Source organism: Coregonus clupeaformis, chromosome 17 (assembly GCF_020615455.1).
Source record: "Coregonus clupeaformis isolate EN_2021a chromosome 17, ASM2061545v1, whole genome shotgun sequence".
In the NCBI taxonomy this organism is placed as follows: domain Eukaryota; kingdom Metazoa; phylum Chordata; class Actinopteri; order Salmoniformes; family Salmonidae; genus Coregonus; species Coregonus clupeaformis.
Genome location: NC_059208.1, coordinates 66002272 through 66017235, shown reverse-complemented (window position 1 = coordinate 66017235; position 14964 = coordinate 66002272). Strand labels below are relative to the sequence as shown.

The 14964-nt window shown below is 44.2% G+C and overlaps 1 protein-coding gene across 2 annotated transcripts in view; it reads left to right on the top strand.

The window, feature by feature from the left end:
• Positions 1–7287: 7287 nt before the first annotated feature.
• Positions 7288–14964, top strand: part of LOC121585239 (angiopoietin-2) — a 100725-nt gene continuing 93048 nt past the window's right edge. For both annotated transcript variants that reach the window (XM_041901690.1, XM_041901689.1), the window contains exon 1: positions 7288–7690. In XM_041901690.1, the coding sequence (XP_041757624.1) occupies positions 7367–7690 (324 nt within the window). In that variant the 5' untranslated portion in view covers positions 7288–7366. The remainder of the gene's footprint in view (positions 7691–14964) is intronic.

Sequence of the window (14964 nt, the reverse complement as noted above, 5' to 3'; positions counted from 1 at the left end):
TACATGCAACAACCCACGATAACTACCTACAATACCTAACTACAATCTAAATACATAGTTTAAGCTTTACTCGACAAAGCCCAAGCTATGTGTAAAGCCAAGTTTACCCGACGCCAAGCTTACCCAACGACCTCCTCCTTCGACGACCTCAAGCTACAGTGATATAACAGGTATACAGGTGGCCTATAACCTATATATAACAGGTATACAGGTGTCCTATAACCTATATATAACAGGTATACAGGTGTCCTATAACCTATATATAACAGGTATACAGGTGTCCTATAACCTATATATAACACGTATACAGGTGTCCTATAACCTATATATAACACATATACAGGTGTCCTATAACCTATATATAACAGGTATACAGGTGGCCTATAACCTATATATAGCAGGTATACAGGTGTCCTATAACCTATATATAACAGGTATACAGGTGTCCTATAACCTATATATAACAGGTATACAGGTGTCCTATAACCTATATATAACAGGTATACAGGTGTCCTATAACCTATATATAACAGGTATACAGGTGTCCTATAACCTATATATAACAGGTATACAGGTGTCCTATAACCTATATATAACAGGTATACAGGTGTCCTATAACCTATATATAACAGGTATACAGGTGTCCTATAACCTATATATAACAGGTATACAGGTGTCCTATAACCTATATATAACAGGTATACAGGTGGCCTGTCTAGGCCCATCTGAAATTAGCCCACCCAACTACCTCATCCCTATATTGTTATTTATTTTGCTCATTTGCACCCCAGTATCTCTATTTGCACATCATCTCTTGCACATCTAGCATTCCAGTGTTAATAGTAATTGTAATTATTTTGCACTATGGCCTATTTATTGCCTTACCTCCATAACTTGCTACATTTGCACACACTGTATATATATTTTCTGTTGTATTTTTTGACTTTATGTTTTGTTTTACCCCATATGTAACTCTGTGTTGTTGTTTTTATCGCACTGCTTTGCTTTATCTTGGCCAGGTCGCAGTTGTAAATGAGAACTTGTTCTCAACTGGCTTACCTGGTTAAATAAAGGTGAAAAAAATAAATAATAATAATAATAATAATAATAATAATTCCAAGATACCTTTGACATTCAACGTTAATGGTATTCATAGAAAACTACCTTTATATTCTGTGTTGTTGGTGTCCAGTGTTTTTCAATTACTATACACATCGCTAGCCAATAACCAGTCACTTTCTTAGCATATTCCTCCAGTAGTGGGTCTCCATAACAGGCCGGACATGGAGACGTAACCCAGCCCTACCCAGACCTGAGAGAGGCAAGGCTGGTTTCACTTTCAAATCAAATCAGCTGATTCTGGGCCTACAGGGAGTTGGGGAATATATTATCAAGGTTAAATTGGTCGGCTGCATCACAGATTTGTCATTTCTGTCAATGTAAGGGGTAAAGAAAGTATCCACCTCATGTGTTCACCTGTGTCAACTGTCAATGTAATTGATAAAGCAAAGTATCCACCTCATGTGAACACCTGTGTCAGCTCTTTGTTCATAAGGACAAATATAGTGCATGATGGAATGTTTTGTAATCCAGTTGTGGCCTCAAAGATATAGCCTATCTACTTTTGGGCTTTATTTTCAGTCTCTTCAGTCTCTGCTATGCGCCTTCCCATTTTGCTCTCTAGTATTTTGATAATTCCTTGATAGTTCCTGGGGATGGAATATCATCCCTGTTTGATGTTCTTGTTCTCTCCGGTCTCTCAGTGTGCAGACAGAGTTTATGAGACATTACCACACTGACCAACATCATATAGGTCTCTCACTGTGTTACTGAGATGATGTGAAGGAAGGAAGAGAGGAGGGAGAGAGAGAGACAGAGAGAGAGAGAGAGAGATAAACTCCCATATATATTGGGTGAAATACCACAGTGTGCCATCACAGCAGCAAGATTTGTGACCTGTTGCCACAAGAAAAGTGCAACCAGTGAAGAACAAACACCATTGTAAATACAACCCATATTTATGTATATTTATTTTCCCTTTTGTACTTTAACTATTTGCACATCATTATAACACTGTACATAACCATAATACAACATTTCAAATGTGTCTATTCCTTTAAAACTTTTGAGTGTAATGTTTACTGTTCATTTTTATTGATTATTTCACTTTTGTTTATTATCTATTTTAGTTGCTTTGGCAATGTTAACATATGTTTCCCATGTCAATAAAGCCTTTTGAATTGAATTGAGAGAGAGAGAGAGAGAGAGAGAGAGAGTGAGAGAGAGACAGAGAGAGAGAGAGAGAGAGAGAGAGAGAGAGAGAGAGAGAGAGAGAGAGTGAGCGAGAGAGAGAGAGAGAGAGAGAGAGAGAGAGAGAGAGAGAGAGAGAGAGAGAGAGAGAGAGAGAGAGAGAGCGAGAGAGAGAGAGAGAGATAGAGAGGGGAGGAAACACAAGGCAACACTACAGGAGGTTAATAATCAGACTGGAGAGTTAGCAGCTTGGCAAAGTCTTCTCATGCTTTGTTGATTTCAAAAAAGCTTTTGACTCAATTTGGCATGAGGGTCTGCTATACAAATTGATGGAAAGTGGGGTTGGGGGAAAAACATACGACATTATAAATACATGTACACAAACACACACATTTCTTTCCACAGGGCCGTGGGGTAAGTCAGGGATGCAGCTTAAGCCCCACCCTCTTCAAAATATATATCAACGAATTGGCGAGGGCACTAGAACAGTCTGCAGCACCCGGCCTCACCCTACTAGAATCTGAAGTCAAATGTCTTCTGTTTACTGATGATCTGGTGCTTCTTTCACCAACCAAGGAGGGCCTACAGCAGCACCTAGATCTTCTGCACAGATTCTGTCAGACCTGGGCCCTGACAGTAAATCTCAGTAAGACAAAAATAATGGTGTTCCAAAAAAGGTCCAGTTGCCAGGACCACAAATACAAATTCCATCTAGACACCGTTGCCCTAGAGCACACAAAAAACTATACATACCTCGGCCTAAACATCAGCGCCACAAGTAACTTCCACAAAGCTGTGAGCGATCTGAGAGACAAGGCAAGAAGGGCATTCTATGCCATCAAAAGGAACATAAAATTTGACATACCAATTAGGATCTGGCTAAAAATACTTGAATCAGTTATAGAACCCATTGCCCTATATGGTTGTGAGGTCTGGGGTCCGCTCACCAACCAAGAATTCACAAAATGGGACAAACACCAAATTGAGACTCTGCATGCAGAATTCTGCAAAACCCTCCTCAGTGTACAACGTAAAACACCAAACAATGCATGCAGAACAGAATTAGGCCAATACCCGCTAATTATCAAAATCCAGAAAAGAGCCGTTAAATTCTATAACCACTTAAAAGGAAGCGATTCCCAAACCTTCCATAACAAAGCCATCACCTACAGAGAGATGAACTTGGAGAGGAGTCCCCTAAGTAAGCTGGTCCTGGGGCTCTGTTCACAAACACAAACAGACCCCACAGAGCCCCAGGACAACAACAACAACAACACAATTAGACCCAACCAAATCATGAGAAAACAAAAAGAGAATTACTTGACAAATTGGAAAGAACAAACAAAAAAACAGAGCAAACTAGAATGCTATTTGGCCCTAAACAGAGAGTACACAGTGGCAGAATACCTGACCACTGTGACTGACCCAAACTTAAGGAAAGCTTTGACTATGTGCAGACTCAGTGAGCATAGCCTTGCTATTGAGAAAGGCCGCCGTAGGCAGACCTGGCTCTTAACAGAAGACAGGCTATGTGCACACTGCCCACAAAATGAGGTGGAAACTGAGCTGCACTTCCTAACCTCCTGCCAAATGTATGACCATATTAGAGACACATATTTCCCTCAGATTACAGCGATCCACAAAGAATTCGAAAACAAACTCAATTTTGATAAACTCCCTTATCTACTGGGTGAAAAACCACAGTGTGCCATCACAGCTGCAAGATTTGTGACCTGTTGCCACAACAACAACAACAACACAATTAGACCCAACCAAATCATGAGAAAACAAAAAGATAATTACTTGACACATTGGAAAGAATATTTTTAAAAAACAGAGCACGCTCTCTGTAGCCGATGTGAGTAAGACTTTTGAGCAGGTCAAAATTCCCAAGGCCGCAGGGCCAGATTGATTACCAGGACGTGTACTCCGAGCATGTGCTGACCAACTGGCAAGTGTCTTCACTGACATTTTCAACATGTCCCTGACTGTGTCTGTAATACCAACATGTTTCAAGCAGACCACCATAGTCCCCGTGCCCAAGGACTCTAAGATAACCTGCCTAAATGACTACCGACCCGTAGCACTGACGGCTGTAGCCATGAAGGGCTTTGAAAGGCTGGTCATGGCTCACATCAACACCATTATCCCAGAAACCCTAGACCCACTCCAATTTGCATACCGCCCCAACAGATCCACAGATGATGCAATCTCTATTGCACTCCACACTGCCATTTCCCACCTGGACAAGAGGAACACCTACGTGAGAATGCTATTCATTGACTACAGCTCAGCATTCAACACCATAGTGCCTTCTAAGCTCATCACTGAGCTAAGGATCCTGGGACTAAACACCTCCCTCTGCAACTGGATCCTGGACTTCCTGACGGGCCGCCCCCAGGTGGTAAGGGTAGGTAACAACACATCTGCCACACTGATCCTCAACACGGAGGCCCCTCAGGGGTGCGTGCTCAGTCCCCTCCTGTACTCCCTGTTCACCCATGACTGCATGGCCAGGCACGACTCCAACACCATCATTAAGTTTCCTGATGACACAACAGTGGTAGGCCTGATCACCGACAACGATGAGACAGCCTATAGGGAGGAGGTCAGAGACCTGGCCGTGTGGTGCCAGGATAACAACCTCTCCCTCAACGTGACCAAGACAAAGGAGATGATTGTGGACTACAGGAAAAAAAATAGGACTGAGCACGCCCCCATTCTCATCGACGGGGCTGTAGTGGAACAGGTTGAGAGCTTCAAGTTCCTTGGTGTCCACATCACAAACGAACTATCATGGTCCAAACACACCAAGACAGTCGTGAAGAGGGCACGACAAAGCCTATTCCCCCTCAGGAGACTGAAAAGATTTGGCATGGCTCCTCAGATCCTCCAAAAATTCTACAGCTGCACCATCGAGAGCATCCTGACTGGTTGCATCACCGCCTGGTATGGCAACTGCTTGGCCTCCGACCGCAAGGCACTACAGAGGGTAGTGCGTAAGGCCCAGTACATCACTGGGGCCAAGCTTCCTGCCATCCAGGACCTCTATACCAGGCGGTATCAGAGGAAGGCCCTCAAAATTGTCAAAGACTCCAGCCACCCTAGTCATAGACTGTTCTCTCTGCTACCGCATGGCAAGCGGTACCGGAATGCCAAGTCTAGGTCCAAAAGACTTCTCAACAGCTTCTACCCCCAAGCCATAAAACTCCTGAACAGCTAATCATGGCTACCCGCTCTATTTGCACTGCCCCCCCGCCCCATCTTTTTACGCTGCTGCTACTCTGTTAATTATTTATGCATAGTCACTTTAACTCTATCTATTACTTCAACTACCTCAACTAGCCGGTGCCCCCGCACATTGACTCTGCACCGGTACCCCCCTGTATATAGCCTCCCTGCTGTTATTTTATTTTACTTCTGCTCTTTTTTTCTCAACACTTTTTTGTTGTTTTATTCTACTTTTTTATTAAAAATAAATGCACTGTTGGTTAAGGGCTGTAAGTAAGCATTTCACTGTAATATCTGCACCTGTTGTATTCGGCGCATGTGGCCAATAAAATTTGGATTTGATTTGAGCAAACTGGAATGCTATTTGGCCCTAAACAGAGAGTACATAGTGTCAGAATACCAAAATTAAGGGAAGCTTTGACTATGTACAAACTCAGTGAGCATAGCCTTGCTATTGAGAAAGGCCGCCGTAGGCAGACCTGGCTCTCAAGAGAAGACAGGTTATGTGCACACTGCCCACAAAATGAGGTGGAAACTGAGCTGCACTTCCTAACCTCCTGCCAAATGTATGACCACATTAGAGACACGTATGTCCCTCAGATTACACAGATACACAAAGAATTTGAAAACAAACCCAATTTATATACACTTTTGTTTACTATCTACTTCACTTGCTTTGGCAATGTGAACACACGTTTCCCATGCCAATAAAGCCCTTAAATTGAATTGAATTGAATTGAGAGAGAGAGAGAGAGAGAGCGAGACAGAGAGAGAGAGAGAGAGAGAGAGAGAGGGAGAGAGGGAGAGAGAGAGAGGAGAGAGAGAGAGAGAGAGAGAGAGAGAGAGAGAGAGAGAGAGAGAGAGAGAGAGAGAGAGAGAGAGAGGAGGGTATGGAAAAATGAGCCAATCATTTTCCCAGTTCTTTCTCTGTGCATTTTTGTGGCTGCCTCTCACCCCTGTTTCAAGGGAGAGAGAGAGTAGGAGCAGCCCTGTGAGGGAGGTAGGGAGAGAGATAGTAGGAGCAGCCCTGCGAGGGAGAGAGAGAGAGAGTGATAATGTGTTGAAGAAGGAGGGGGTATAAAGGAGAGGTACACTCAATCACTACGTTAAGAGCCACTTCAGCCAACATCCCAGACCCAGCTGCTCCCTCTCTTCTCTCCTCCTCTTCTCCTCCCTTCTACTCACTTCCAGGCTAATGAACAAATACAGCCTGAAAAAGCAAGCAGGTGAGAGAGAGAGAGAGAGAGAGAGAGAGAGAGAGAGAGAGAGAGAGAGAGAGAGAGAGAGAGAGAGAGAGAGAGAGAGAGAGAGAGAGAGAGAGAGAGAGAGAGAGAGAGAGAGAGAGAGAGAGAGAGAGAGAGAGAGAGAGAGAGAGGAGAGAGAGAGAGAGAGAGAGAGAGAGAGAGAGAGAGCGAGAGAGAGAGAGAGAGAGAGAGCGAGAGAGAGAGAGATAGAGAGGGGAGGAAACACAAGGCAACACTACAGGAGGTTAATAATCAGACTGGAGAGTTAGCAGCTTGTTTCCTGGAGTGATTCGTCCCAGCTGAACACCGCGGAGAGAAAAGGAAGCAATCATCTCTTCTTGTGTGTGTGTCTGTGTGTCTGTCCAGACAGAGAGCTGGTTTTGAAACAGAGATACAGATCTTCTTCCGACTGAAAGAGGAGCAGCACCAGCAGCAGACAACTCCAAGAAGAGAAAGAGACAAACTGAAGAGAGCACCTGACGGAATGAGAAGAGGTTGAAGACACACAGAGAGACTGAAAGAGAAAGTCAAGGAGGGAGAGAAAGAGAGACTCTTCTCTGCTCTGCAAAGTGTGACGACCCTCCATCTCCTCTCTCCACCTCCCCTCTCCATCTCCCTCCCTTCCACTCATCTCACCTGAGATGGGCCAACCGCTGGCCTTAGCCCTGGCATACCTGGTGTACCTGTCGACTGCAGTGATTGGCTCAGAGAAGAAGCAGCACCGGGTGCAGCATGGGCCCTGCAGTTACACCTTCATACTCCCCGAGGTGGAACATTGCCAGCCCCTCAAAAACTTCCAGGTCACCAACTCCCTCCAGAGGGACTCTCCACCACCGCCAGCCCCCGACCCAGGATCGAGTCACCCTGAGCAGGCCAAAGCCCAGCCCGCTAGGCCCTCATGGCAGGAGAGGAAGCTAGAGAGTCTGGAGAGCTCCACTGAGAATAATACACAGTGGTTGCAGAAGGTAAGACTGTCTGTCATCATGTGCTGGCATCTTCCTCTTGTCTTTTCTGTTATGCTGAGAGCAGTTCCCTAAGTGCCAGGGGTTTCACTAAAGGTGTTATGCCACCATTATAACAATGTAGCCCTTATGACGGACAGTTTAAGGTAAGTGCTACAGAATCAAATCCTCAACATCCTTCCTTTAAACCTGGTCTCCTCTCTCTCTCTCTCTCTCTCTCTCTCTCTCTCTCTCTCTCTCTCTCTCTCTCTCTCTCTCTCTCTCTCTCTCTCTCTCTCTCTTTCTCTCTCAATTCAATTCAATTTCAATTTAAGGGCTTTATTGGCATGGGAAGCATATGTTAACATTGCCAAAGCAAGTGCAGTAGATAATAAACACAAGTGAAATAAACAATTAAAATGTACAGTAAAGTTCCAAAAGAATAAAGACATTATGTACACATATTTAAAGTACAAATGGGAAAATAAATAAACATAAATATGGGTTGTATTTACAATGGTGTTTGTTCTTCACTGGTTGCCCTTTTCTTGTGGCAACAGGTCACAAATCTTGCTGCTGTGATGGCACACTGTGGTTTTTCACCCAGTAGAAATGGGAGTTTATCAAAATTGGGTTTGTTTTCAAATTCTTTGTGGATCTGTGTAATCTGAGGGAAATATGTGTCTCTAATATGGTCATACATTTGGCAGGAGGTTAGGAAGTGCAGCTCAGTTTCCACCTCATTTTGTGGGCAGTGTGCACATAGCCTGTCTTCTCTTGAGAGCCAGGTCTGCCTACGGTGGCCTTTCTCAATAGCAAAGCTATGCTCACTGAGTCTGTACATAGTCAAAGCTTTCCTTAAGTTTGGGTCAGTCACAGTGGTCAGGTATTCTGCCGCTGTGTACTCTCTGTTTAGGGCCAAATAGCATTCTAGTTTGCTCTGTTTTTTTGTTAATTCTTTCCAATGTGTCATGTAATTATCTTTTTGTTTTCTCATGATTTGGTTGGGTCTAATTGTGTTGCTGTCCTGGGGCTCTGTGGGGTCTATTTGTGTTTGTGAACAGAGCCCCAGGACCAGCTTGCTTACAGGACTCCTCTCCAGGTTAATCTCTCTGTAGGTGATGGCTTTGTTATGGAAGGTTTGGGAATCGCTTCCTTTTAGCTGGTTGTAGAATTTAACGGCTCTTTCCTGGATTTTGATAATTAGCCGGTATTAGCGTAATTCTGCTCTGCATGCATTATTTGGTGTTTTAAATTGTACACAGAGGATATTTTTGCAGAATTCTGCATGCAGAGTCTCAATTTGTTGTTTGTCCCATTTTGTGAATTCCTGGTTGGTGAGCGGACCCCAGACCTCACAACCATAAAGGGCAATGGGTTCTATAACTGATTCAAGTATTTTTAGCCAGATCCTAATTGGTATGTCAAATTTTGTGTTCCTTTTGATGGCATAGAAGGCCTTTTTTGCCTTGTCTCTCAGATCGTTCACAGCTGATGTTTAATCCGAGGTATGTGTATGTTTTTTTTAATTCTCTCTCTCTCTCTCTCTCTCTCTCTCTCTCTCTCTCTCTCTCTCTCTCTCTCTCTCTCTCTCTCTCTCTCGCTCTCTCGCTCTCTCGCTCTCTCGCTCTGTCTCTGTCTCTGTCTCTGTCTCTGTCTCTGTCTCTCTCTGTCTGTCTGTCTCTCTCTCTCTCTCTCTCTCTCTCTCTCTCTCTCTCTCTCTCTCTCTCTCTCTCTCTCTCTCTCTCTCTCTCTCTCTCTCTCTCTCTCTCTCTCTCTCTCTCTCTCTCTCTCTCTCTCTCTCTCTCTCTCTCTCTCTCTCTCTCTCTCTCCCTCTCCCTCTCTCCCTCGCTGTCTCTTGGGAAACTAATTAACATAATAAAAACATCCCCATCAAAATCCATATTTTTAATTCAAAGATATGTGTTTTTGCGTGTGCTGCGTCTCAATCCACCGCTTCTACATCTGCGGTGAAAGGGGACAGAGCCAGAGCGGTGTTTGTCAGACCATGAGACATCCTTTAAATCGGTTTTCTCACAAAAATGTCTGTAGCGTTCGAACGGTTTGGCCTACACAGTATTACTCTATTGAAAGATGAGCGTCTCACGAACAAGATGTCGTTTTCCTCACAAGACTCGTCTGAAGGTCCGTGGTACCAGTTCAAAAAATGAAAGGAAGTATATATGGAGATAGTTTAGTTTAGTGCATAAAATAAGGGGATAAATACATTTTTTTTTAAAAATAGTTTCCTGGTCTTTCTTATTCAGTACCTCTCAGATATAGGACAGACACTTCAGAACAAACTCATGGTGTTCCATGTGGTGAATTTGTTATTCAATGCATTTCTATTGGCTAATAGCAGTAATGCCAAATTCAATGTTTCATCCAATAATTGTTTAATATGTTTTTTTGATACCTTAAGGGGTCTTAAAATTCAAAATCAAATAGCTAAATGATCATTGGTAAGACCATCTTAAAACAATTCCATATGTTAGTTTAGAACCCCCCCTTAGACTGGGCTTAGCCTCTAGATGGTTAATGTACTGATACACATATCATATGTATGTAACATATCTGAGTCAGCGGTCTGTGTCTGTGTTTGTCTCAGCGGTGGAAGCCTCAATACTTTAGCTGGTTTAACAGAAACATATTTGGCTCAGACTGATACTTACTGTAGTTGTTCATCTTGTCTTTCTCATGCGATGGGGATTCAGTGCTACCCAGTGGTCTTAAATACAGACTCAGACTCAGACACACACACACACACACACACACACACACACACACACACACACACACACACACACACATACACACACACACACACACAAGCACAGACACACACACGCACGCAATCACACACATGCGAACTCACACACATGCAAATATACACACACACACACAAACCTAACACACACACGTATGAGACCGCTGACTCAGATATGTGTATCAGTACATTAACCCTGTCTAAGACCTGATCTGACCCTGGATGACCTTAATAGTGAAAACAACATGGCCGTCAACGTTAATCTCTCCTCTAGAGTTGATTCATTCAGCCCATTCTAGCAAAGGCCATGACCCACTAAACCAGACGTGTCTCTACACAGAGGCAGTGTGTTGTCTGTGTTTAAACCCGACCATCTCTCTCTCTTTTTCTCTCCTTGTTTTGTTTTCTTATTTTCTTTCTATTCATCACCCTGTTTCATGTGTAAGGGCCGAACTGTCAATTACAAACCCTGTCACCACCTTTCACCACTTTTCCCCGCCTGGCCAAATGTTCTGTAAATTACACTACCGTTCAAAGGTTTGGGGTCACTTAGAAATGTCCTTGTTTTCGAAAGAAAAGCAATTTTTTTCATCAAATTGATCAGAAATACAGTGTAGACATTGTTAATGTTGTAAATGGCTATTGTAGCTGGAAACGGCTGATTTCTAATGGAATATCTACAGAGGCCCATTATCAGCAACCATCAGTCCTGTGTTCCAATGGCACGTTGTGTTTGCTAATCCAAGTTTATCATTTTAAAAGGCTAATTGATCATTAGAAAACCCTTTTGCAATTATGTTAGCACAGCTGAAAACTGTTGTGCTGCTTAAAGAAGCAATAAAACTGGCCTTCTTGAGACTAGTTGATTATCTGGAGCATCAGCAATTGTGGGTTCGATTACAGGCTCAAAATGGCCAGAAACAAAAAACTTTCTTCTGAAACTCATCAGTCTATTCTTGTTCTGAGAAATGAAGGCTATTCCATGCGAGAAATTGACAAGAAACTGAAGATCTCGTACAACGCTGTGTACTACTCCCTTCACAGAACAGCGCAAACTGGCTCTAACCAGAATAGAAAGAGGAGTGGGAGGCCTCGGTGAACAACTGAGCAAGAGGACAAATACATTAGAATGTCTATTTTGAGAAACAGACGCCTCACAGGTCCTCAACTGGCAGCTTCATTAAATAGTACCCGCAAAACACCAGTCTCAACGTCAACAGTGAAGAGGTGACTCCGGGATGCTGACCTTCTAGGCAGAGATATCAGTAATGGCGCCGGAGAAGAAGGCTGCCGTTTTACAGCCCTCTAACCAATTGTACTATTATGTGTGTTTTCTCGTGTTATTTGTAATTTATTTTGTACATAATGTTTCTGCCATCGTCTCTTATAACCAAAAATAGCTTCTGGATATCAGGACAGCGATTACTCACCTCGTATTGGATGAAGAAGGATATCCTACAGACACCCGACAAGGCCCAAATCCCCGTCATTCGCATGAGGAAGAGACGGAGATATCGTGGACGTGGGTCGGGGTGCCTTGAAAGGATCCGACGGCGAGCGAGTAAACTGCCGCTTCCATCAATCCTATTAGCCAATCTTCAATCATTTGAGAATAAATTGGATGACTTAAGATTACGGTTATCCTACCAACGGGACATTAAAAACTGTAATATCTTATGTTTCACCGAGTTGTGGCTGAACGACGACATGGATAACATACAACTAGCGGGCTATACGCTACATCGGCAGGACAGAACGTCTGACTCTGGTAAGACAAGGGGTGGCGGTCTGTGTATATTTGTAAACAACAGCTGGTGCACAAAATCAAATACTAAGGAAGTCTCTAGGTTTTGCTCGCCTGAGGTAGAGTATCTTATGATAAGCTGTAGACCACACTATTTACCAAGAGAGTTTTCATCTATATTTTTCATAGCTGTCTATTTACCACCACAAACCAATGCTGGCATTAAGATTGCACTGAATGAGCTGTATAAGGCCATAAGTCAACAGGAAAACGCTCATCCAGGGGCAGCGCTCCTAGTGGTCGGGGACTTTAATGCAGGGAAACTTAAATCAGTTCTACCTAATTTCTACCAGCATGTTAAATGTGCAACCAGAGGGAAAAAAACTCTAGACCACCTTTACTCCACACACAGAGACGCATACAAAGCTCTCCCTCGCCCTCCATTTGGCAAATCTGACCATAACTCTATCCTCCTGATTCCTGCTTATAAGCAAAAACTAAAGCAGGAAGCACCAGTGACTCAGTTAATAAAAAAGTGGTCAGATGACGCAGATGCTAAGCTACAGGACTGTTTTGCTAGCACAGACTGGAACATGTACCGGGATTCTTCAGATAGCATTGAGGAGTACACCACATCAGTAACTGGCTTCATCAATAAGTGCATTGATGATGTCATCCCCACAGTGACCGTACGTACATACTCCAACCAGAAGCCATGGATTACAGGCAACATCCGCACTGAGCTAAAGGGTAGAGCTGCCGCTTTCAAGGAGCGGGACTCTAACCCGGACGCTTATAAGAAATCCCGCTATGCCCTCCGATTAACCATCAAACAGGCAAAGAGTCAATACAGGACTGAGATTGAATCGTACTACACCGGCTCTGACGCTCGTCGGATGTGGCAGGGCTTGAAAACTATTACAGACTACAAAGGGAAGCACAGCCGCGAGCTGCACAAGACACAAGACTTCCAGACGAGCTAAACCACTTCTATGCTCGCTTCGAGGCAAGCAACACCGAAGCATGCATGAGAGCACCAGCTGTTCCGGATGACTATGTGATCACGCTCTCCGTAGCCGATGTGAGTAAGACTTTTAAGTAGGTCAACATTCACAAGGCTGCAGGTACCTCCTGTACTCCCTGTTCACCCATGACTGCATGGCCAGGCACGACTCCAACACCATCATTAAATTTGCAGACGACACAACAGTGGTAGGCCTGATCACCGACAATGATGAGACAGCCTATAGGGAGGAGGTCAGAGACCTGGCCATGTGGTGCCAGGATAACATCCTCTCCCTCAACGTGACCAAGACAAAGGAGATTATTGTGGACTACAGGAAAAAAAAGAGGATTGAGCACACCCCATTCTCATCGACGGGGCTGTAGTGAAACAGGTTGAGAGCTTCATGTTCCTTGGTGTCCACATCACCAACGAACTAACATGGTCCAAACACACCAAGACAGTCGTGAAGAGGGCACGACAAAGCCTATTCCCCCTCAGGAGACTGAAAAGATTTGGCATGGGTCCTCAGATCCTCAAAAAATTATACTGCTGCACCATCGAGAGCATCCTGACTGGTTGCATCACCGCCTGGTATGGCAACTGCTTGGCCTCCGACCGTAAGGCACTACAGAGGGTAGTGCGTACGGCCCAGTACATCACTGGGGCCAAGCTTCCTGCCATCCAGGACCTCTATACCAGGCGGTGTCAGAGGAAGGCCCTCAAAATTGTCAAAGACTCCAGCCACCCTAGTCATAGACTGTTCTCACTGCTACCGCACGGCAAGCGGTACCGGAGTGCCAAATGTAGGTCCAAAAGACTTCTCAACAGCTTCTACCCCCAAGCCATAAGACTCCTAAACAGCTAATCATGGCTACCCGGACTATTTGCACCTGTTGTATTCGGCGCATGTGGCCAATAAAATTTGATTTGATTTGATTTGAGTTGCAAAGAAAAAGCCATATCTCAGACTGCCCATCTTAATCTTTTCTTTTTATTGGCCAGTCTGAGATATGGCTTTTTCTTTGCAAACGTCATAATCACATAAACCAGATAGGCCTATCACCTGCAGGCCCTTATATCAGCCTATCACCTGCAGGCCCTTATATCAGCCTATCACCTGCAGGCCCTTATATCAGCCTATCACCTGCATGCCCTTATATCAGCCTATCACCTGCAGGCCCTTATATCAGCCTATCACCTGCATGCCCTTATATCAGCCTATCACCTGCAGGCCCTTATATCAGCCTATCACCTGCATGCCCTTATATCAGCCTATCACCTGCAGGCCCTTATATCAGCCTATCACCTGCATGCCCTTATATCAGCCTATCACCTGCATGCCCTTATATCAGCCTATCACCTGCAGGCCCTTATATCAGCCTATCACCTGCAGGCCCTTATATCAGCCTATCAGGTACAGGCCCTTATATCAGCCTATCACCTGCATGCCCTTATATCAGCCTATCACCTGCATGCCCTTATATCAGCCTATCACCTGCAGGCCCTTATATCAGCCTATCACCTGCAGGCCCTTATATCAGCCTATCACCTGCATGCCCTTATATCAGCCTATCAGGTACAGGCCCTTATATCAGCCTATCACCTGCATGCCCTTATATCAGTCATCAGTCATCAGTCAAAAAGTCTTGTCCTGCTCCTGAAATCTGCTCCTGCATTCATCCCAGTCATCAGAGCACTGGGGGTAGGTGCATCAGTCTGACATCAATCACAATTATATTTTAACTTGGTCAATTTCAGAAAATGCTATATTTATTTAACAT